At 39.5% G+C, this 24,925-nt stretch overlaps 1 protein-coding gene across 14 annotated transcripts in view; it reads left to right on the top strand.

Annotated features, from left to right (window-relative positions):
* Window positions 1–24,925, top strand: part of LTBP1 (latent transforming growth factor beta binding protein 1) — a 255,388-nt gene that overhangs the window by 127,371 nt on the left and 103,092 nt on the right. For 10 of the 14 annotated variants that reach the window (XM_081796946.1, XM_081796942.1, XM_081796949.1 and 7 more), the window contains 8 exons: window positions 1,634–1,861; window positions 3,946–3,968; window positions 7,424–7,523; window positions 8,035–8,133; window positions 18,696–18,821; window positions 20,059–20,184; window positions 20,587–20,709; window positions 24,431–24,550. In XM_081796946.1, coding sequence (XP_081653072.1) covers window positions 1,634–1,861; window positions 3,946–3,968; window positions 7,424–7,523; window positions 8,035–8,133; window positions 18,696–18,821; window positions 20,059–20,184; window positions 20,587–20,709; window positions 24,431–24,550 — 945 coding nt within the window. The remainder of the gene's footprint in view (window positions 1–1,633; window positions 1,862–3,945; window positions 3,969–7,423; window positions 7,524–8,034; window positions 8,134–18,695; window positions 18,822–20,058; window positions 20,185–20,586; window positions 20,710–24,430; window positions 24,551–24,925) is intronic. The other 4 variants (XM_081796945.1, XM_081796952.1, XM_081796951.1 and 1 more) reach the window with 1 other exon arrangement.

Below are 24,925 nucleotides of genomic sequence, written 5' to 3'. Positions count from 1 at the left end.
TGACCTTCATAATTTATAGACCCATTTCTCTTCAAGTTCAATTTTAATAGCTTTGTAACTCTTACATGAAACATAAATCAAGATGGTGAATATAACACAGGGCGATTCCTTCATAACATCCAGTAACTAAATTTGAAAATAACGTTGGAGACAAACTTTTTGTACTTACCCAATTTTTGGTTATATGGTGATTTTCACATTTATTCATTAATACTGCAAATATTTGACAGGAAAACATGTTTTCTTCTGGAAACGTCTGTTCTTTCAAGTAAGAATTGTATTACATAGTTAAATTTAAGAATGAGGTTCTACCATTTAATGTGTGATCCTTAGAAAAACAATGTTTTAGCATGCTTCAAGGAGAATTTTAGAGTTTCCTTTTTATTGAGAACTAATTTTAGGTCCAGAACATTCAATAGGCAATCTCTTGTTGAGTAGAAGTTAGAAATGACTTATTTTACTTCCAATTTGAAAAGTAGAAATAAAAAAGTTGACCATAAGCTCCTTAGTGTCTGCCTTTGGTAACTTGCCTCCAGTAGCAACACCAAAGGGATTAGGTGGATTTTCCTTCTCAGGCCACACACTGCCTTACCACCCCTGTCCTTCTCCTTTACTTATTCCTGGAGATGATGCAGTGGAGGTTAGCAAATCCGATGGGCCCAGTCTACATTTTTTTTTTTTTTTAAAACAGGCAAGACCACTTTCCTGGCAAGGATAGCAGTCTCAGGGCACAGAACATCTCCTTGTCCTCTGGATAATTAAGCCAGCTGGTCAAGATCAGGCTGTTGCCTACTCATCCCTTTTTTTGAAAATAACTCCATTCTGACTTGGCATGTCCTGTTGTTCTTGACTTTTATCCATCATCCCTTTAGTATGTCTTACTTTGCTGGATTCCTTCTCACTATCCTGAGACTCTCTCTTCAAAAACACTCCCCTTTTCAGTCCTTCTTCACCAGCCTCACCATATCAGCTGATACGCTCCATTCTGGCTGAGTCCTTTGGATTCTTTAACTGGAAACAAATTATGAACATTTCAGCCTCTCATTTCCCTGACTAGTGATTGATTTTTCTCTTTTAACCTTCTTGCTAGTCATCTAGCTTAGAGAGATGTTATTGAGTTCCTTGTTAATAACTAATGCAATTATACTGAAGCAGGAGGAAAAGAAGAAAGCCTGGTTTTTGCTGATCTTATACACATACCCTATGAAATATATATAAAATATATAGTATCTTCTGTACATGAAAACCTCCTAATACATTACATATATTTCATATATGTGATATATAATATGATAGAGAAAATTAAATATAGAAAATGTATATATGATATCTCCTAATTGGTTGCTGATATATATAATATAAATATATGCTCTCTATATGCTATATATGCTATATATATAATATTGATAAGGAATTAACAGATGGAGAAATGTTGAGTAAAAGAAAGGGTTGGGTTTTTTTCTGTAAATATGCAAGTTTAACAGAAATTCAAGCATTATGCATCTGTTTTTGAAATTTTAAATGTAACTATATTAATGATGATTTATTAAGAAATACTCATCATGATATTTTCCTCTGTATAAGTTTGCACTTTTAGATTTTTAAAAGGAATATTTTCCCATCCCAAATCTAGCTGCTTTTAAGGAAATCTGTCCTGGTGGAATGGGTTATACGGTTTCTGGCGTTCATAGACGCAGGCCAATCCATCACCATGTAGGTAAAGGACCTGTATTTGTCAAGCCAAAGAACACTCAACCTGTTGCTAAAAGTACTCATCCTCCACCTCTCCCAGCCAAGGAAGAGCCAGTGGAGGCCCTGACCTTCTCCCAGGAACACGGGCCAGGAGTGGCGGAGCCAGAAGGTGAGAGTGGAAATAGATTGAGGAGGTCTTGTGTGTCTTTGGTTTCCCTGTTAATACCCTTCTAGAACAGGGTTTTTAACCTCAGCACTGTTGATACTTCAGAATAATTCTTAGTGAGGGGCTTCTTTGTATGTGGTAGGATGTTCAGCACCCTCCTTGGCCTTGAACTTTTAGATGCCAGTAGCACCCTCCCCCTTCCAGGTGTTACAACCAGAAGGGTGTCCAACCCTGCCAAATGTCCCTGTAGGGTAAAATGACCTCTGATTGAGAACCGCCTCTGTAGAGTAATATGTTTGTAGCAGGTAACGATATTCCACGGTGATCTCAGGACATGCTGGGGGCTACTATTTCTTGGTGTTTATTCCTGAAGGGTAATTCAGATCATTTAAGGAATAGCCTTAATTCATTTCTATGTCTAGAGGGCCATTTAATAAATAGTTATGTACTTTACAAAGTGGAATCCACAGACTTAAGTTAAAGCATTGACTGAGCTTCCATGAAATAGAGGGCAACAGACAGTCAGGGATGATGGGAGCCCGAGGAGGAGGACAGGAGAATCCATCGAAGGGATCTTGGAAATCGCCTCGCACAGTCCTTTCATTGATTTTCTGAGAAGCCTGAGACCTAGAGAGGGAACATGGCTTGCCAAGTGTCATATCAAGAGTATGTAATGGGGCCAAGGAGCACATTTTTCCGAGAAAGCAAGTATGGCTTTATATTCTAGGAGCCTAGAGACAGTTGACCTTGTCTCTAGATAAAAGCCAGCATCTCCAATTCCTTGAATATCTTTATTATCCTAAAAATGTTTCTCCCAGATAGAAGGAATAAACGTTTTAGATTTGTACAGAATATATATTTTCTTTAATGAAGCTCCTGTTGGCTTCTCACAGTTTATCGGGTCGGAATTTAAGGTGCCCATTTATGGGTTCTGTGAGGAGAGAAGGTATCTAGGTTAGTGGAGAGTCAGGAACTTGGCCAAGCTGCCTTCTAGAGAGGTCTTTTTCCAGGGCTCTGAATCTTTCTGTGTTCTGGCCTGTTTTATTTCACTCTCCCACTTGTGGCCCTTCTTGTTAGGCAGAGCAGGGAGGACCTCCCCTAGAATTGACAGTATTGACCGGTTTGCTCCTCTACACTAAGGGTATCATGGCCAGATGTTTGCAACTACTCATACTCTGCACGGGCAGGAGGAAATGGGCTCTGGTCCAGCTTCTGCCTCAAGACTTCTTTGGTGGGTTGCACAGGACAGACCGTTGACTTTTCCAACCACAAGAATATAGCAGCAGTGATACGCTATCTGGTGTCCTGATTGCTTTTGGAAGTTAGGCATCTACTGACACTGAACACTGATGTTTATGGGGATGATGACTAATGAGGAAAACCCCAGTAATTGTTAATCATAAGCTTGAGGACTAATATTAAGGACTGATTAATGAAAAGCAAGTCTTTCTAAATCCAAAGGCATAACCAGTCCCACTGCTTCCCAATAATGTTATGACTGTGTAATATTTAATCTGTTCAACATATTGATGCTAATCTCTAATTAGGTTGTATTGGCTTGTGATTTCTTTCCCTCTAATTTAGTTAGCTTATCATATGATGCTCACAGGGCTTCAATAAATATTAGGAGTACAGTACCCGGTCTTAGATCTCTTATTGAAATAAGTGGCTTTCTTTTTTAACATTAACATCAAGTATTATATATTATGTTAAGGATAAGTATGTGGCCAATTAATGAAAATGCTTTTTTGATGTGGGAAGTTCCATAAAATTGAGATTAGACATAAAATAATGTACCAGAAAGTATTGTTTCCTTTAACCTTTTCAATTAATGAGGGAGTTGGAAAGAATTTTATCACATCTACCTGAACTTTTGTAGCTAAGGAATGATACAGCATGGAGAGTTTGTCTTTTGGTCAGGTGTAAAATTCTCCAAAATGGTAGATGACCGTAATTCTGCATTTGATTTTGTTTGATTCTTAATCCTTTTGGAGTGGCAGTGGACTTTTATCGCTTTTTAAAAATTTAACTATTATGCGGTGAATTGACTTAAATTGTACTAATGTCTTCTTCTCTTCTGGTTTTAGTGGCAACTGCACCCCCTGAGAAGGTAATCCATTCATTATTTGCAAGTCTTTGTTTTTTTACTGTCACAAGGATTTCTTTTTAGAATACATACGGATTTTTTTAGACTTAAGTACAGTAACATGCCTACTATTCATTATTTGGTTTGAGGAAATAAAGCATTCATTCAAGAAATATTGATTGAGCACCTGCTACCTAACTGGCACTTTCCTGAGTGTTAAGAAAACAATCGAGAACAAATCAGACAAAACTCCTTGTTCTCATGGAACTTCAATTCTAGTGAGAGAAAAAGGTGGGACTGAAGGAATCAGAGGCTTAAAGGGAATTCAAGTCAGTTCATGGCCTGACTGTGGATGGAAGGAAACGTCCTGGTGTGTGTATGCAATTGTGAATTCTTAGGGTGCACATATGCTGAGTGAAGTCCTTCTTAAGTAACAACTAAAGTTTAACATGCGTGTTTGATTACATTAAAAGAAGAACAGAGCTTACCCTTGGAAGTTACCGTCCAATACTAGAATATTGGTTCTTAGAAATTTCAGAGAAATATTTAGTCAGCCTGTCGGTTTTTTGGCATAAAATGGGACCATGAATCGTGAGATTTATTCATAAGAAATATACAAATTCGCTGGATCTAAGTCCTGCTTATGTAATGTTGTTCCCCATCTGAGTCTTGCTTTGATTCTTTAATAACACGAAAATTAGATCGTTATTAAATCTTCATACATTTATATATCACTCAGTAGACGAGAATGACAAGTGTTAGAATTTAGATGGCACAAACACATATAAATTACTATAAATAGTTTTAAAATTTTTTAGCTTATGCATATAGGATAGAATAACTTCAGAGTTCTAACCTAAGTGCTAGAAGAATCCAGACAACAAAGAAGTAGGATTTTAGAGTGACAGCACCCAACAAAGAAGAGCATTGTTATATTGACCCCAAAAGAAGTGCAACACATATGCGTATTTTATATGTACATTTACAGCTCCTAGATTGTGTTTTTAAAGGTCAGTAGTGTGCAGTAGTTGCAATTTTGTTGATTTTGAATTCAAGTCTGGTTGATATGTGGAAGGGATCATTCAAAGCATGAACAGACCAGCCAGCTCCCTGATAACCTCATCTTATTTAATAATCTCTGTTTTCTTTGCTGTTGAGGATGGAGTTTATGGTAACTCTCATTAAGGATCTGAAAGAGGGCCTGAACATTTTCTTGTATACTTACACAGTAAATTTTTTGGAGACGAGGCAGTGGGAAAAATGCAGTCAGAGTCTTTGCAGTCTTGACTCCTCACAGAGGTCTCATGATATTAAAGATGGATGAAGAGAAAGCAGGGTAGCCTGTGGGTGGGAAATTATATGTGCAAAGGTGCGGTGGAGGAGACAGCAAGAGGTCAGGGAGCAGGAGAGGCTTGGTTAGAAGGAGAACTTGGGGCTGCTTTGGAAGGCTTGGAATCCAAACTGCAGTTGTAATCAGTGGCGAGATACCATGCTCCTGTCTCTCGACTCTACTTGTCAAGTGTAGAAGTAGCATTGATTAGGAAGTCTGCTGTCCCGTGCTGATGGGGGAAATTCTTTCTGTAAGTTTCGGGAGTCCATAAACATCTGATGATGGTCTGCTTTTTGCTGGCATTGACCATGGGCTGCAGGGAATGGCCTGCAATTGAGAGACTGATTGAGGTCAGCTTTAATAGGTAATGGAAAATTAGTCTGTATTCTTTTTATTTTATTTTATTTTTTATTTATTTATTTGAGAGAGAGAGAGCACCAGAGGGGGTAGGGTCAGAGGGAGGAGCAGACTCCCTGCTGAGCAGGGAGCCTGATGCGGGACTCGATCCCGGGACTCCAGGATCATGACCTGAGCCGAAGGCAGTCACTTAACCAACTGAGACACCCAGGTGCCCGATTAGTCTGTATTCTTAAGGGAAAATGTGGGAAAAAGTAATAAATGCTCAGTCCTTCTAGAAGATGAATCACAGCAGGATTAACTGAGACAGGGAGACAGAGGGAGCTTAAGAGACCAATTAGATAATTATAATAAACGGGATGAGAAAGAAGAGTCCAGACCGGGACAGTGGGGGCTATGGGTACGGAAAGGTCAACAAACATAAAGAGCAGTGCATATGGGCAGAGCTTGGAACGAAGAATGAAAGAGCAAGGACCACAAAGTGACTTGAAGCCTGGCTGGTTTAATGCCTGTGGCCTTGACAGAAAGCAGACCTTGGAATGAGAGCCTGTAGGGTTTTGGAGGGGATGGATTTGAGGTGCTGGTGGAAGATCTAAATGGAGTCACACTGTAAATACTCACGCCTACGAAACTGGGTCTTTGATGAGATACTCAGAGAGGTTATGTATTTTATAAAAAGCAGAAAAGGAGATAATTGAAGTTAGGACAGCAATGAAGAGGGAAACGGACCTGGGGAGTGAGCTTTCGGGGAGATGGCTGTGGTGTGCTGGGCAGCCATGGCCAAGTAACCTGATGAACACTTCTGAGGATGTGGTGGCATATGGCCACGCTGGCCCCACTGTGCCTCTCCGCTGGCCTCGCAGTTCAGTCTGCAGGAGCCCTGAGCAGCTGTAACTAGGAGCTGAGCCATGGGTGCCGCCAGTCTGTTTCTTCACCTCTGGTCCGGGGGCAGGAGGGGGCAACCGAGCGCGTGAGGAAGCCCTGGGTGCTTCTCCAAGCCCCTGTGTTTTTGTTGCTGTGCTTGACTACCCCTGTGCTGAGAGCTGGAGGTACAAAGTTCCTGGATGGGAGGTTCAGAAAGGCCTTAATGACTGCCTGGCTTAAAATATTTTAATGTCCTGTATGTTCTTGGTTATGACACATGTGCTGTACCCATTAGTTATTCTGCAAAGTGTGGCTGGTCACCTTCCTAGGGCAGAGCACCGTGTCCAGGAGAGGACAGTTTAGTTCTCCGTTGGGGTTAGTTTTGCCTTGTTTGAGACCAGATGTCGGCCCCTGAGCCAACGCATTTGTTTACAGTGTCTGAAGGGACCTTTTGCTTTGGGCCCCTGGGACATGGGTGAGGGTGTGTACGTGGGTCAGCGCTGCTGGGGGAATCAAAGGCTTGCTACAAAAGTGGCTCAGGGGCGCCTGGGTGGCTCAGTCGTTAAGCGTCTGCCTTCGGCTCAGGTCATGATCCCAGGGTCCTGGGATCGAGCCCCGCATCGGGCTCCCTGCTCGGCGGGAAGCCTGCTTCTCCCTCTCCCGCTCACCCTGCTTGTGTTCCCTCTCTCCCTGTGCCTCTCTCTGTCAAATAAATAAAATCTTTAAAAAAAAAAAAAGTGGCTCAGCAACCCTTCATATATGTATTTTTTTTTCCCCACACGATTGCACAGGTTGTTGTCCAATGTCCTCTGATATTTGTTGCCTTTCTAAGAGTAGAATTAAATAAAGATAGTAATATGTGAACATTAAAGATAATTCCTACTTTCAGTTCTCTCTCTCTTTTTTTCTTTTTAATACAACCACCCAGGAAATACCTTCATTGGATCAAGAGAAAACCAGAGTTGAGCCTGGTCAACCCCAGCTCTCTCCAGGCATCTCAACTATTCATCTGCACCCACAGTTTCCAGGTAACCTCTGTTGATCTATGCTATTTGTAAGAGTATTATCAATGAGTAAAAGAGTAAGATAAGGATTCTTTTGTCTTTGATTTTAAAGTTTGTTAAATCATTAGAATTCATATGTGAAGTGCCATGTGAAACATACACTTAAGTGTATTAATGTACTTGTAATGTTAGTGTGGGGATGGTCATGTAAGTTTTAGAAGGCTAAAAGGAAGGTAAGTTTCTCACGATTTTCTGTGGCCAGGAGTATGTATATATTATTAGAACGGTTTTGAAGGTCATCATTTGATGAAGCGTCATTTTTCTTGACTTCTGAATTGTTTTCATATTTTCTTACTAAATGTTGAAACTGAGGCTATAGATTAATACCAGGAACTTTAGGGATCTCTAAGAGTCCTTAATTACCCAAGCACGACTGTGGTATGTTATTAGAATTAAATTATGCTTGCATTTTGGGATGGGATCTCAAAGCACCTAACAGGCTTTAATTTTTTTCATCCCCTCTTTCCTCATATAGTAGTGATTGAAAAAACATCACCTCCTGTGCCTGTGGAAGTAGCTCCTGAAGCTTCTACATCAAGTGCCAGCCAAGTGATTGCACCTACTCAAGTAACAGGTAGGTATGGTATTCTGTTCCACAGCCTGTGCGGGAGACGTGGGGATGAGCCTCCTGTTAACTGTAGTATCACAGTTGTATCAAATGTATGAGATTGCTCATGGCAGGGTGAGTCATAATAGCAAATACTTGGAAATAATAAATACTGTTAAAAAGGAGGAACGTTTAAATAAATTATGGTACATATACAGTGAAATATCACAAAGCTGTTAATGTTGTAAAAGAATATTTAATGTCATGAGGAGATGCTTATGGCAAAATGAGCAATACAGAACACAGTATGATTCCAATTTTATTTTTTAAATGTTTACAAACACAGAAAAAGAGACAGAAAGCACATCAAAGAGGTGCCTGGGTGGCTTGGTCAGTTAAGCGTCTGCCTTCGGCTCAGGTCATGATCTCGGGGTCCTAGGATCGAGCCCCACATCGGGCTCCCTGCTTAGCAGGGAGCCTGCTTCTCCCTCTCCCTCTGCCACTCCCCCTGCTCGTACTCTCTCTCTGTCTGTCAAATAAATTAATAAAATCTTAAAATAAATAAATAAAACACACACACAGAAAATAAAAAAGTACATCAAAGTGTTCAACCATCACCAGTTAATAGGATCATGGATAATCTTTGTTCTCTGATATATTTTTATATATTTTCAAAATTCTTTTTGATAATTTTAATCAGTGACACATTATAAACATTTATCATAATGTGAAACAAACCAACAGCATAAAAGTTAATATCCTTGATGTATAGTGAGCTTTTATAAATCAGCAATAAAAATACTAATAGAAAAATGGGGAAATAATATAATCATAATTTATAGAAAAACATATAATAGGAAATGTCAACCAGTAATCAAAGAAATGCAGATTAAAATAATTATTATCAAAGTAGCATTTAATTTTTACTAGAGTAAAATTGAGGTTGAACACATTGCCGAAAGGAATGTAAACTGGTCAACGTTTCTGGAAAGCACAAACTGGCATAATGTATCAAGAATTTTAAAAATGTTCAGGGGTGCCTGGGTGGCTCAATTGGTTAAGCGACTGCCTTCGGCTCAGGTCATGATCCTGGAGTCCTGGGATCGAGTCCCGCATCGGGCTCCCAGCTCAGCGGGTAGCCTGCTTCTCCCTCTGACCCTCTCCTCTCATTCTGTTTCTCTCTCTCGCTTGTTCTCTAATAAATAATAAATAAAATCTTAAAAAAAAAATGTTCAGAACTTTTGACCCAGTAATCCTATATCAAAATATCTAGTGTGAGGAAATAATGTCCCTAAAGACTGAGATAATGTTTATATAAATGGATACTTACCACAGCGCTAGGTAGAATAGAGAAAAAGTAGAAACAATCTAAACATTTAACTATAGGAAAATAGATAATTATATTACATCTATGCATTGGAGCATGATGCTGCCATCAAATGCAGTATTTTTGAAGAATTTTTATTAAAATCTAGCAGCAAATGGTCACAAAATACTGTTAAATGTGAGATGAAGTATATGAAAATGAAGGAATGTAGAACACTATTACCAGTTATATAAAAAAGACTTATACATTGAGAAAATACTGGAAGAAAATATGCCAGATATTAGCAGTGATTATTTTTTATAGTAGGATCCAAGAGGTTTGGGGGTATTGGTAGAATATTTTCTATTTTCCATATACTGTATAATGGGCAAATATTCTGTAGTCAGAAAAAGATCACCAAGATGTATCATGCCAACTTAAGGTCAGGATGAGGTTGGCAGTGTATAACGAAAAGTTAATAGAGGAGCTTTCAGACTTTCTTAAAATATTCTTTCCTCAGAAACATGTATAATTTTTCAAGTAAAAATGTGCTTGGTGTGTTAATTAGATAAATTATAGTGATCATTTCACAATGTGTGTGTATATCAAAACCTTAAGTTGTACACCTTAAATATGTATATGTTTTATGTTGAAAAACAGTACAATTACATAAAATATATAAAATAAATTATATAAAAATAATTTTCCTATGTTAAAAAAACTTTTGGCTATTTTCTCAAAAATGTGGATGTAAGTTCTCTTAGATATTTGAATTGAGGCGTCAGACTGGAAAGTGTTTTGTTTTTTTGAGAGAGAAAGAGAGTGCATGTGCGAGTGGATGGGGTGGGGTGATGGGGGTGGGGGATGGAGAGGGAGAGAGAGAGAGAGAGAGAGAGAATCCCAAGCTGGCTCCAAGCCCAGCGAAGAGCCCATCGCGGGGCTAGATCTCAGGACCCTTGATGTTGGTCCTGAGCCGAAATCACGAGTTGGATGCTTAACCAACCAACTGAGCCACCAGGTACCCCTGGAAAGTGTTTTTATTTATTTATTTATTTTAAAGATTTTATTTATTTATTTATTTGACAGAGAGATAGAGAGAACAAGTAGGCAGAGCGGCAGGCAGAGGGAAAGGGAGAAGCAGGCTCTCTGCTGAGTAGGGAGCCCGATGCGGGACTCGATCCCAGGACCCTGAGATCATGACCTGAGCCGAAGGCAGCCGCTTAATGACTAAGCCACCCAGGCGCCCCTGGGAAGTGTTTTTAAAAAGCACCTGTGTGTTCCAAGATGAAATGCCTTGACAGAGGAATGTGGAGTCGCATCATGGACCACAGTGTGTTTTTACCCAGTTCAGGGCATCTGTAGCCAGAGCCATAGCCTTCCCCAGTTACTGCATTGCAACCGCTCTTTGATTTTACTCTTAATATTGAGTTAAGTGATACAGAGAAATATCAGATCTTCTCAGTGCTTCTAGAGTGATATAATGATACGATAGTGTTTATTTGTTTGTTTGTTTTTTAATGGCCATGGCTAAAACCATTTCTCTATTCTGAAGTCATTTATGTGTCTGCTCGCTTTATTAAGCACATCTATGAGAGACTCTGCTATGCGCTGTAACATGCACAGCGATGTCATACACCATCTTGGACAGCAAGGATCTTCTCACTGTTGACCTCATATTATTGAAAAGGAAAATTGCAGTGTGACAGTGTAATGTACTAGGTCTAAATACTGTATTTCTATATTTCTGTTTTCCAGTGTATAAATATAGTTTTGTGCTTTTTTAACAATGGCTGGCTTCAATGGATGGACTTCTTGCAAGCTAGCTTTGTAGGGGTTAATTAAGTTTGGCTAGATAAATGCAGTTTTGCCATTTAAATGCAGCCGTGTGAGGAATAACAAATTGAAGTTACTTAGCTTCAACTGAACTACAGAGCTGATTTAAAAAAAAACAAAAACAAAAAAAAGTAGCTGTGCTGTATGAAGTTGTTAGAAGACAGCTTAATTCGAGTTTGGCAGAGATACAGGGCCAACATCTGCTGTCGCATGTTTGAAGCACGACTATTTCCTTCCAGGAAAAAAGTGACGGTAAAATTTTATGCAACATTTGTAGGTGTTCCTACTTCCTATAGTAGAAGAATCTTTCTGAAACAATCCATGGGGAGAATATTATAGTCTTTGAATTAAAATGGTTTGCAACGTCAGAGCTACACAATCATTAGTAATCTACACTAGAACAAGAACACTGTTTTGTATCAAATTTAATTTAAATCAAACTGTAGATGTTCCCATTGATTTGATATGAGAGCCAAACATAGAGATTGAGGGAGCAATCCGATCAGCTCTGTCCGGAATGTTACACAATGGTTTTTTCCCCTAAAACACAGAGGAGGTAAATCTTACTTGTCACTATTAGTTTGTCTCACAAGTTGAAGAAAGGAATAGAATATTACATAGGAATCTAAAATAAACAAAATCAGCTCCACATTGCTCAGTGACAATATCTTTATGGTGGTGAGATTAGAAGGAGCCTTTGCAGATTTTTTCAGACACACTTTGACATGTAATAATTATAAAGTGAGCCACATATTTGCAGGACATAAGTGTGATATTTTCCACTCTTAACAGCTGATGTGGTGGCTTGCGACATTATTGGCATACTGTTTCCAAATAAATTATACATTTCAGCATATAAATTCTTGATTTAGCATAGTGTCTTAATAGCTCAAGGATAGGTTGGAAAATCAAACCTCTGGCAAATATTTACAAAGTGGAAACATCTGTTTCAATTGTTGTGGGACAATTTACGCTCATTGTGGGGCAGCTAGGAAGCCAGGGCATTTTTGTAAACCTTTCCATGAGTTAACATTTGATGCCTTCCTCCTCTTCTACCCAAACTTCCTCCATGGCCCTCGAATAACAGCCAGAAATTATTCTTTGACTTCCACAACTACCATGTGGAAACCTTTGTAGTTATCATGGCCCAAACATTATAAAAACTATTTGCTCATCAGAGCCTTTCCAGAGCTCAGAATTGACCCCTTTAAAAAATGTTTGTTCCTGGGGCGCCTGGGTGGCTCAGTCAGTTAAGCAGCTGCCTTCGGCTCAGGTCATGATCCCAGGGTCCTGGGATCGAGTCCCGCATCGGGCTCCCTGCTTTGCGGGGAGCCTGCTTCTCCCTCTCCTTCTGCCTGCTTCTCTGCCTACTTGTGCTCTCTATCTCTCTGTCAAATAAATAAATAAAATCTTAAAAAAAAAAAAATTTGCTCATCAGAGCTTTTCCAGAGCTCAGAATTGACCCCTTTAAAAAATGTTTGTTCCTAAAGCGTATTGCCGGCATCCTTACAGCTTCAGTAAGCTATGTATGCTGATGGAAAATGAACTCCTTTTTTCATGTAAAATCACCGTACTTTAATATTTCCAGGCTTTATTAATTAATTAACTAATTTATTTATTTACTTTGAGTAATCATCTGATGAGGAAAAAAGCGAAAGGTCAGCATACTCATTTTCATATTTTGGCAGAAAGCTTTCTTTTTCATTTTTAAAAAAATATAATAAAGATACCAAACTCTTAAATCCACTGTTGGTCTTGTTGCTGGGATAAGTAGAGTATTTGGTTTTCCACTGGCTTTTGGTCATGGCTCTTTTTCCAGGTTTTAAATGGCACTCTGGTGAAAGAAACAGAATACGGTCCTTGCCCTCGTGAAGGTAAAGTTGTCTCAGGGGCACAGAGAGTAGGAAAGTGTCAGGTGGTCCTGAGGACCAGGGGACATGTGATAGGCATTAAGGATGAATCCAGTGGGAACAGCGTCTTGATGATCTCTTTGGGATACCAAACATATTAAAGAAGACTAGACATTTTCATTAACTAGAGTACCCTGGAGACTGATAATTAGTGCTTCCTATGTGAGGCTTTGCCATAATTCTTGTGCTTATGTCCACACAGTCTGCTCAAAGAAATGTACGTTTCAGCATAAGCTGATTCATTATGTGGGAACAGGTTCACATCCCTATGTATGAGTGACCTCTTAGAAAAATAAAAAACAATATCTTTTCCCTTAAAAAACATGGAAAAATGAGAGAACTTTTCCAATTCTTCCTCAAGGCAATACCCTCAGGACTCGTCTTTCTGTGTAATACATCCTGGAGAATGAAAATCTAATAGAAAAGGAGAGGAAAGCACAGGAAGAGGTGATTAGGAGACTTGTTTTAAAAAATTCTGAGGTGTTTTGAAGGTGTTACAACTCTTCTTTCTACTTACAAGGGTGGAGTCCGGCCTCACAGATGGATGGAAGGAACCTCTGAGGCCAAACTGATGAAAGTTACATGAATTAATCACATATAAAAAAAATGGGACAAACAGGGTAGAAATCAAGTATATTTTAGTACATGTCCCTCCACTCCTTTGATGTATCTCTTAGTACCCTCTAGTGGTGTCAGAGTAACATTTTCTTACATATGTTAGTGCCCTGCCAACTGGGATCAACCTTTTTAAGCTGTATCTCTGTATACTTTATCTGTGAGGTAATCAGCTAAAGATCCTCAAATATGCCTCATAAATATTTATCCTCATAGCTTCTATTTAAGATACTAAAATGGAAGGGAAGGCCATTATATTCACTTCATTTCCTAAGACTAAGCAGTATACTTCTTAAGTATTTCTCCTATTTTAGAGCTGATGTAAAAAGAAACAGTTTAAATATGTTGGCAGACTGTGGTGTAAGAATGTATTATATTTGAATTAAATATCACATAGTTTTGAAGATTTTTGTTCACACATGTAAAACTTCCATCCTAAAGCTATGCTTGAAAAGTTAGAGATGTTTGGTAATCAACAAATTGGTATGTATGGGCGTTGGGGCAGTGAGTCATGCTCCAGTGTTGCATGAAAACCCCAGATTTATAGCCTTTGAACTTGTTGTGAATCCTTGCCCAACTGTATTAATTCATCTTCTGATCTTTCTTTTTGCAAATCTGATCAATGTCTTTTCTGTCTTATGAAAATGGCAGAGAAAACTGTAAAGGAAGATCAGTAATCACAAAGAAAATTGAGAAAAGTAAATACGAATAATTTTCAGAGGGGCGCCTGGGTGGCTCAGTCGTTAAGCGTCTGCCTTCTGCTCAGGTCATGATCTCAGGGTCCTGGGATCCAGCCCCGCATCGGGCTCCCTGCTCAGCGGGAAGCCTGCTTCTCCCTCTCCCACTCCCTCTGCTTGTGTTCCCTCTCTCGCTGTGTCTCTCTCTGTCAAATAAATAAATCTTTAAAAAATAATAATAATAATTTTCGGAGAAGGTGTCTTCCTACAATATGGAATAGATGGTTAGAGATGTGATTTTCACACTGTTCTAGTAAAGAATTCCTATAAAGAGAGAAGAGAACTCTTACCTAAGCATCTAGTATTATAACCTAGAGAAGATTACCTTTTACCTTCAAATTTTTGTGGCGTAGAAGTGATCATTTTTTTAAGGAAGACTTCTGATTTTTTAACAAATTTTTTTAAACAAATTTATTTTTAACAAATAAGCATTTTCCTGTCCTGTCAATGCTTAATTATGCTCTATATGTTTCATAATTCATTTTTTGTCTTACTGCCACTTAAGTTTAAGCAGTCATGTTAATTACCCATGTTTTTAGCCTTTTGAATTACTGATGTTTTCTGTGACTTTATATTATACAGACTAAGCCAGTCTATTTTTCTGATAGTGAATTAGCATAAATAGGCTCACTAAAGGTATTAGTTTGTAAATGCGTAACATCCAAGTAGATACTGCAGCTCTGCATTCATATGCTTCCTTTTAAAGTCTAGCGACTTTCCAAATGATTTGCACCAATTGTCTTAAAGTCACAGCACAGTGAATAACACTGGATGAGAAATGAATAATGTGGTTTGGGTTTTTGGAAAGCAACCTCAGCCCTAATTCGGGTCATTTCCGTAGGGAGTCTTTGTTAAAGCACTGTTTTTTCACCTCCTCATGAAGAAGGCATTGCAGGTTATTGGTGAGGGTAGCACACCTGTTTTTCTGTCTCAAACCACAGACCCCTCCAGCAAGGCTGTTGCTGTAGCTTGTCGTGCTTGAGGCCCCGGTCTTCCTACACTGGGCGCTCGGACACACCCACGGCAGCATGCCTTTTTAGCGTTGTTTACTTTGTGATGGCAATGGGATAATAGTCTAAGGTAACATTGTTATAAATGTGCGGTTTCTTTGTTACATATTCTTAAGTGACTTCAAAAGGAACAACATTTACAAAGATGATAATAATGGCTAGCTGGGCTTTCTTCCACATAAAAGTGTATTTATTTATAATTCACTGTTAAATCAGTAAAGTAAAAAAATTAAGGTATATGGATTACTTAAAGGAAATTTTCTCCCTTATCTCCTTCTTAAAATTTTTATTTTTTTAAATTTCTTAATTTTTAAATTCCAGTATAATTAGCGTACCTTATTATATCAGTTCCAGGTGTACAAAATAGTGATTCAGCAATTCTGTATATTACTCAATGCTCACCACAAGTGTACTTTTAATCCTCTTCACCTATTTCACCCATCCCCCCACCCAGCTCCCTTCTGGTAACCCATCAGTTTGTTTTCTATAGTTAAGAGTCTGTTTCTTGGTTTGTCTCTTTTTTTCCTTTGTTCGTTTGTTTTGTTTCCTTAATTCTGCATATGAGTGAAATCACATGGTATTTGTCTTTCTCTGATTGACTTATTTTACTTAGCATTATGCTCTCTAGAATCCATCCACGTTGTTGCAAATGGCAAGATTTCATTCTTTTTATGGCTGAATAACATTCCATTGTATTCTATACCACATCTTCTTTGTCCATTCATCTGTCAGTGGACACTTGGGCTGCTTCTGTAGTTTGACGATTGTAAATAAAGCTGCAGTAAACATCCGGGTGTATGTATTCCTTTGAATTGTGTTTTCATTTTCTTTTGGTAAATACCCAGTAGTGGAATAACTAGATCATATGGTAGTTCTGTTTGTAATTTTTTGAGGAACCTCCATATTGTTTTTCCCAGTGGCTGCACCAGTTTGCATTCCCACCTACAGTACATGAGGGTTCCTTTTTCTCCATGTTCTCACCAACCTTTTTTTTGTGTGTTGTTGATTTTAGCCACTCTGGCACATGTGAGGTGATATCTCATTGTGGTTTTGATTCGCATTTTCCCTGATGATAAGTGATATTAAACATCTTTTCATGTGTCTTTTGGCCATGTGTAGGTCTTTGGAGCAATGTCTTTTCATGTCTTCTGCCCATTTTTAACCCCTTATCAAGGTATATCATTTGCAAATATTTTCTCCCATTCAGTAGGTTGTCTTTTAGTTTTGTTGATTGTTTCCTTTGCTGTGTAGAAGCCTTTTGTTTTGATAAAGTCCCAGTAGTTTATTTTTGCTTTTTGTTTTTCTTGCCTCAGGGGACATATCTAGAAAAATGTTGCTATGTCCGATGTCAGAGAAATTACTGCTTGTGCTCCCTTCTAGGGTTTTATGGTTTCAGGTCTCACGTGTAGGTCTTTAATGGCTAACTTTCATTGAGCTTGTATAGTGGGCCAGACATTGGGCTATGTGCATTATTTATCTTTGAACCCGACACTCAAGTTGGTGCTCTGATTATTCCCATTTATCTTTCATGCAGAGAAGTGAGACATAGAATGTTTGAGTAACTTGCCCCTGTGTTATAGAGTTAAGAAAGGGCAGCAAGATTTGTGTTTGCACTGTCTACCAGCTGGCCTGCCCGCCCCCCTCCACCCCCCCCACAATGCCATTATAACTCCTTACAAAGATCATTGAAAACAGAATGTCTTAGGAGATTAATTCCTCTTAGGAGGCCACTTTTGAGTCCTCAGGTAATTTAAGGCCGTCTTGTATCCTTTTGGTAATGAAGCTCATTTTGATGGCCTTCATTCAGTGTGGACTCCTATGACCCTGCCTCTACCATGGTGTGTTCCCCAAATGGAGTGAGGACTCAGGGCCAGTCTGCTCAGGCCTTACAGAAGAAGTGAGTTTCACACAGGAGTCATTAAGAGCACAAGGGAAGAGTTTAGCAGAGAAGATCGGGAAGAAGATTCTACTTTATCAATATAAATATGCTCATGTTGAAATTGGTAAATTAAGAGTGAGTTACACCCAAAAGTTTGGCTTTGATTAGAAGTGGTAAATCTTTCTTGAGAATTAAAGAGAAATTTTGGAGGAGGTTGGACATAGTTGTTGGAAATTGAATTTGACCTGCTAATGAATAAAAAGTTACCACATATTTCTTATCAGGAGAACTCACCTGATGGTTCTGAGTCCATCATGTCAGATGAACTGGAGTGGATAGAAACTCATTGTGGGCTATCTTAGAAGTTAGAAAGAATTGGTTATCTTACGACTTCCAAAGTGCCCTTTTCCTGAGTTACTACCCACTCCACTTCATCTTAGAAGTTGTTTTATTAGGAGTTATTGATGATTTTGGGTGAGACTAACTGAGCAATTACGAAGTAATCAAACAAATTTATACTTGATTTTAGAGGTATACTTTCTTTTCTTGTTGAAGTAAAGTTGACACACTGTTGCATTAGATTCAGGTGTATAATTAGTCATTGGACAAGTCTCTTTGCTATGCTGTGCTCACAACAAGTGCAGCTACCATCTGTCACCACCCAATGCTATTGCAGTACCATCAACTAGATTCCCTGTGCTGTGCCTTTCATCCCAGTGACTTCATCTTTCCATAACTGGAAGCCTGTATCTCCCACTCCACTTCACCCATCTTGCCCAAACCCCCACCCGCCTCTCCTTTGGCAACCATCAGTTTATTCTCTGTGTTTATAGGTCTATTCATGCTTTTTTGTTTGTTTGCTCATTTGTTTTTGTTTTTTTTTTTAGATTCCATATATAAGTGAAATCACGTGGTATTTGCCTTTCTCTGACTTATTTCACTTAGCATAATAGTCTCTAGGTCCATTCATGTTGTCAAAAATGGCAAGATCTGATTCTTCTTTATGGCTGAGTTACAGTCCACTGTGTATATATACCACATCTTCTTTATCCATTCATCTTTCGGTAGACAGTTGGGTCTCTTCCGTATCTTGGCTATTGTAAATAATGCTGCAATAAACATAAGTGTGCACGTATCTTTTCGAAGTAATGTTTTTATTTTCTCTGGATAAATTGGAGGTGACTTTTGTCTTCTAATTACATACCTGACAATAAGCTAATCAGGAAATGCAAAGGAATGGTTTGAAAGCAATGAAATCTTAGTTGATGTCTGTTTTTTCCTCTATTATTTATTTTTAAGAAATCAATGAATGTACTGTGAACCCCGATATCTGTGGAGCAGGACACTGCATTAACCTGCCCGTGAGGTATACCTGTATATGCTATGAGGGCTACAAGTTCAGTGAGCAACAGAGGAAATGTGTTGGTAAGAGATGCTTTTAATAGATGAAATTATTAAATATCAAATATTTACACATTAAGAACATATTTTATGTAGTTATCATGGGAAATGTTATTGTGTTTAATTTTTAAAAATTTTTATCCCTGAACTAAGGGAGCCCAAAAAGAGGTTTGCTAATCTCCTGGGATGATCTCATCTCCTGGCTCAATGCTACCTACCTGGCCAAATGTAATACAGTTAGATAAAGTTGGAAAAAGAAAAAAGATAAAAGTGAAAAAATTTCCAAAGATTTCTAGGTATAATAAAATAATATAATAAAATATAGATAGAATAATATAATAAAATGATAGAAATATAATAAAATGATAGAAACATGTATTTAGCAAAACCAAAATAAAATTAATATATACTGCAGTAAAGACTTATACTCATGTAAGTGCATAAAATCTGATTTCTAAGAGCAATTTCTAAACTGAAAATAAGCTGACACAAAACTGTTAATGAATTTATAAATACAGGATCTTGTCCATGGTTCTTTGGAAAAAAATGTATCTTAGAGGTATAATAGCATTATGGAAATCATTTCAGTGCATACGTTAACACTAAATTTAATTTTTTAGAAAAAGGAAATTCAGCACTAAGAATTATAAAGCAACAAAGGTGTATACCCAATTAATATGGCTATAGTGTGCTAAATGCCATTATGCAAGATGTGTGACTTGTGCTATTTGGTTTTGTATATATATGTGGGGTAGGTCAAGAGGAGTATCCACCTGCCCTATCCCATGGCTATTTCTCTTGAATTTGCGTACATCGTATGTATTCTGTTTGGAACCGTAGAATATACAGTTGAAAGGGGCAGTTGAGATGATCTTGTCTAGCTTCACCCACGTGCGCAGTGGAACAGTCCCTTTCACAATATTTCTGGATGTTTCTCCTGAGCTGGCCTGGGGGTCCCACAGTGAACTTCACTGCTTAGATGACTCCGTGTATCCGGTGGGTCCTTCTGTGTTGACCCAGATCTGTCTTTCAGAAACACCAATGTCATGGTTGTAGTTTCAGCTTTTGAAACAATATTCCCTGTTCCCAGTAACCATCCCTCAAGTGTCTGAGGAGGGTGATCATGTCTCCTTTCACTGTTCTCCTCAGTTATAAAGATTTGGTGCACAGGGAATAGTAAGTACACTGGTATTTTATGGACAGGGAAACAGAATTTCATGCTACACTGCACTAATCCTTTTATCTGTATTTCTGTTAACAGATATCGATGAATGCACTCAGGTCCAGCAGCTCTGCTCCCAGGGACGCTGTGAAAACACGGAGGGAAGTTTCTTGTGTATTTGCCCAGCAGGATTTATGGCCAGTGAGGAGGGTACCAACTGCATAGGTAATGGCAGGATTCGTCCTGACACGTAAATTCCCAGATCTGGGCTGTTAGCTCCCCTAAGAGCCCATCAATCTTACTGCTTATTCAGGCAACCCAGAATTTATTACTGGACACCTTTTATGACATGTCATCCGCTAGATACTGGAGGATACAAAACTGGAATCTTTCCTCCAACACTTTTGAATGAAGAGTGTCAAATGTGTGCAGACCCTGAGGTGTTAAATGTTCTGGGCCCCGCATAAATCAAAAGCACTCAATTTTTGAAACATGTCAAATGAATCGAAGAGATGGTGACAGGAATGGGTTATTTTATTCTTGACTTCCACCTGACCTGGGAGATGGGAGAGGTTTGAAATTCTGTTGTGGGAAATGAAACTCCACAGTGTTTTCTGCTTCGTGTAGACGTTGACGAGTGCCTGAGGCCAGACGTGTGCGGGGAAGGGCACTGCGTCAACACCGCGGGGGCCTTCCGGTGCGAATACTGCGACAGCGGTTACCGCATGACCCGGGGAGGCCGTTGCGAGGGTGAGTCTATGCCACGTCCAAGTGCGGAGTGCACGAGACCTTGAAATGCAGGGCTGGGCCCCCAGCTGGGGCTGCCAGGCACCCAGCTTGGTACTTACCTTCCTCTGCCAGTATGTGCACGGCACCAGCCTCTCATCCATGCTCCTCCTGCCTTCTGGACTCATAGCCTCTTTGCCTCCCTTCAGTGGCTTGGTCTGGATTATTTTCCATCTTCACATTCTCCTTGTTGTCCACTTCAGTATATGCCTTCCCTCGTATTTGGAGTGAATTGCTTTAGAACAATTAATTGCAGAGTGTCTTAGCATAAACCCAGACTTAATTCCAGCATCTGGATCATTCATCTGGGAGCAGGGTGCAGGTTTACCCGCTGTTGATTTTTAGTTTCCAACCTTTTCGCCTTGTTACATTCCTTTCCTGTGTTCTGGGACTTGTTTACCAACCCTCCACAGAAGCACTGTCTGACTAACTGCAGGTCAAATTCCAACCGTGCTAGATAAAATTTCTTTATTATTGACCACAGCAATGAGTTTGCTGGTGTTATTAAAAAAAAAAAAAGTTCTGAAAAGCTTTTAGAGCATGGCCAGAATGATTAACCACTTAATTTTTCTGCTCATGTTTGTGTCCCAGTTACACAGGTTCTTTTTGCAACCACCGTGGTACTTTTTAACAAATTATTTTCCTGAAGAAAGATATTGTGCTTCTGCTTAAATACTGCCTATGGACACGTGTCGGCTAGAGGAGCAGGCGACCTGAGCACGGTTCTGAGGAGCCAGGCTGTGTGGACAGTGCTGGTTCCATGGGGCTCTTTGCTGGGCTGCCTGAGGATCAGCCTGTTTTCGAATATGGCTGGGCTTCCAGGCCGAGGGAGGGACAGACACGTTGGGGCAGGCTGCTGTTAGCTGTCCCTGGCTCCTCTGTGTTGCTTTTCTTCATGGATCTAATGACCCGGGCCTGGAGGGAAAGCTAATTAGATGTTTTTTGGCAGCCTGCACCTGACTCTCCCCCTGGCCCCTTGTTCAGCCCCTTGTATTCTGATCTGGAGAGAAATGGGAGCATTTTACATTACTGCATCTTTGACGGCCTCGGATCAGAATGGAGCCATATGGTCTCCGCCGGCAGCCGAGGGTCATGGGACAGCAAAGGGTGAAGCGTCCCCGCTCTCCTCTTACAGGGGACCCTCCCTCTGCCCTGGAGAGGCAGCATGGCCCTGGAAGAGGTCAGGACAGTGGCCTTGGCTCCTGACTCCCATGCTTAGTAACTGTCTGGCTTGGAGCCGGTGACTGAGCCCCTTTGAAACCTGTGAAATGGGAGCTGCAAAGTTAACTTTCAGGGTTGTCATGAGAAGAAATGCATGCTGCGGTATCTTGTGCGGTGCCTGTCACCTCGCTAGTTCTCAAGAACTGTTAGTTTCTGGAAACCTCCCCCTTTTCCTGATTAGTTGTTTTTGCAGAGACCTTCTCAGTACATCTGTATTTGTGGGAGTTGTTTTTCTTTTTTCTTTTTTTTTAAATCGCATGGGTTTATCTGACAAGCATTTATGTGCAAAGCAACACTCCCCAAAGAGGTCAAATGCTGATTCTTAAGTTCTGCATACAGTTTATCAGGATGGGAAGAGAAGATATTTAACTAGTGACTATAGCGTGAAGATGGAAAGTGGGGAGGAGTAGAAAAGAAATATGAAAGCTCTTTAAGCAAATGGGGAGCAGTTAGGGGACTATTGGGGAATATTCAGTGTATGGAAATGAACAGAAATACTACCAGGGTTCCCCGAGTAAATAATCCATAATTCTATCCCCATGAAACGGCTTGAAAAGAAGAAGGAGCCAAATAACATGGCTGTTTTCTAATTTCGTCATGGATCAGAACCAAAGGTCCCCAGGCTTCTGGCTCACCAAAGATTTTCTCAGCTGCCACTAACAAAGTTGCTTTCAAACAGCACCAGTCTCCAAGGAGTCTATTGTAGTTCACAGACATTATCTCATGCATCCTTACTTTGCTCAGTTAAGGTAGTCCCAGGCAGGTAGTCCCTAATCTATAGATGAAGGAACAAGCAAGCAGAGGTGAGAGTAGTGGGACATTCAGGGATATTGTCTTGTATTGCTCAGCATTGCACCTTATTTATTGGACCAGCCTTTCTCAATGACCTTCTCTGACTTAGCAGTTGTAGTTCTATTAAAAAAAATTCCTTCCAGAGAAGAATGTAATGCTGTTTGGAAAATGAAACTGGCAAGCATCATCTTTTTGTAGAACAAGAAGTCCCAGAACATCTGACCTAAAAAAAAAAAAAACAAAAAAAACCACTGTGTGTCATTGTCTATTGGCAAGGATTTTTTGCTGATAGGAAAAAAAATTACCACACTGACCTGGTGCTTATTCTATTAATATCATCGTCAGCTTTTTTACTTTAACATCTTTTCACACTTGCCTAGTGATAAGGGGAGATAATTTTTGAGAATTTACCAGAATGCATGGCTCTATCCATTACATATTTCTTTCATTTTTCAGCTTATGTCCTGAAAATTCTGTTTATATTTTAAGTGTGATTAGATGTACTATATACATTTCATTTATTTTATTTTTTATTTATTTTTTTTTGTGCTATGGTGAGTCCTATATACATTTTATTTATTTATTTATTTTTTTAAAGATTTTATTTATTTATTCATGAGAGACAGAGAGAGAGAGAGAGGCAGAGGGAGAAGCAGGCTCCCAAGGAGCAGGGAGCCCGATGCGGGACTCGATCCCGGGACCCTGGGATCATGACCTGAGCCGAAGGCAGACGCCCAACCATCTGAGCCACCCAGGCGCCCAAGTCCTATATACATTTTAAATTAGAACACTTACACATTAAATCCACTCACATGAATTTGGAATCCAACTCCAGAAAAATGATCATTTCGAATGCAGCTGGTTCCCATGGTACCACCATTCATGTGAAACTCTTGAACCATTGCCTTTATCTTTCTTCTCCCCCATTCTGTTGTCCTACCATTCTTCAAAATGCCTAACGCCATTGTAGTAGTTCCCTCTGCCATAGCCCCAGCCATATTGAAGGTGTTTTTTCCAATGCACATTGAAAAGAACAATGATAAATAACTTCAGTTAGCTATGAATGTGAGAAATAAGGTGTATTTTTGTGAGAAAGTATTACCCTATGATCATATCACCATGTTTTCTGGAAACTCTTCGAAGTATTTGATGAGTTCATTCTCTCCTAATGTGTTTTTTCCACCTCCAAGGAATTCCTATCCTATGAAAGGTTTTAAATTATTCAAACCCAGGATATTCTTGGGCCCATGAAACCAAAGCAAGGATTTCCCTAGAGCATCCATTGTCTGAAGAGAGAACCTTTGGCCAGGTGGATTTGTGGCTTCCTCATTCTCATGCCTGTTTGTTGTATTTCTGTCTGGCAAGCTGCACTGTTACCTTGTTTGATGTCCAGAAAGTGACCCCCAAGGAGCTGCCAGCTCCCAGGGTGGAGTTGGGCAATTGGGGCCAAGTTCTTCTTTTGATTTTGTGTAAATATTTTAATCCAGGTATACCTGGCCGTGCTTTATCACTGTGGTGTATAAGTGTAGGCAGTGTTGGACTTACCTACTTAACATTTTCTCCATCAAAATGTAGATAGATCACATCTTTTCCCCCCCACTTCATCAGAAAAGTATGTTTTTGTTTCAGTATTCTGATAAAATGTTTGTGACCTGGTTTTTTGATTTTCCAGATATTGACGAATGCTTGACTGCAAGCACTTGTCCAGATGAGCAGTGTGTGAACTCTCCTGGGTCTTACCAGTGTGTTCCCTGCACAGAAGGGTTCCGAGGTTGGAATGGGCAGTGTCTTGGTAGGTACTAGAGTGTTCTTTTCATAGTTTTATTTCTTCTCTCTAGTCCGTTTTCTCACAGAGTGATGTAATGCCAAGTGAGCCCTCTTTCAAAATTAAAAAAACAAACAAACCAAAATATGGAATATAATACACTTGTGTCCTTCTGAGAAAACTTCTAAGAAAAGTTCTAAGTAACTTCTAACCGGGGAGAAATATAAGAAAGGAAGTTGGCATGAAGAATGTGAGATTTTACCTGGGAGAAATAATTCTGATGGAAGCAAATTGTCCTTGATGTGATGAATAACCAAGACCAAATAAAATAATAATCACCACAGGGTGGAGAGTGGTGGAGAACAAAAGGCTAAAAAAGAGAGAAAAGGCATAAGAAGAAGC

This window comes from Leptonychotes weddellii, chromosome 10, assembly GCF_054177405.1.
Source record: "Leptonychotes weddellii isolate Sample4059 chromosome 10, ASM5417740v2, whole genome shotgun sequence".
NCBI classification, from domain to species: Eukaryota; Metazoa; Chordata; class Mammalia; order Carnivora; family Phocidae; genus Leptonychotes; species Leptonychotes weddellii.
Note: the sequence above shows the minus strand (reverse complement) of the source record. Positions and strands in the feature narration are given on the sequence as shown.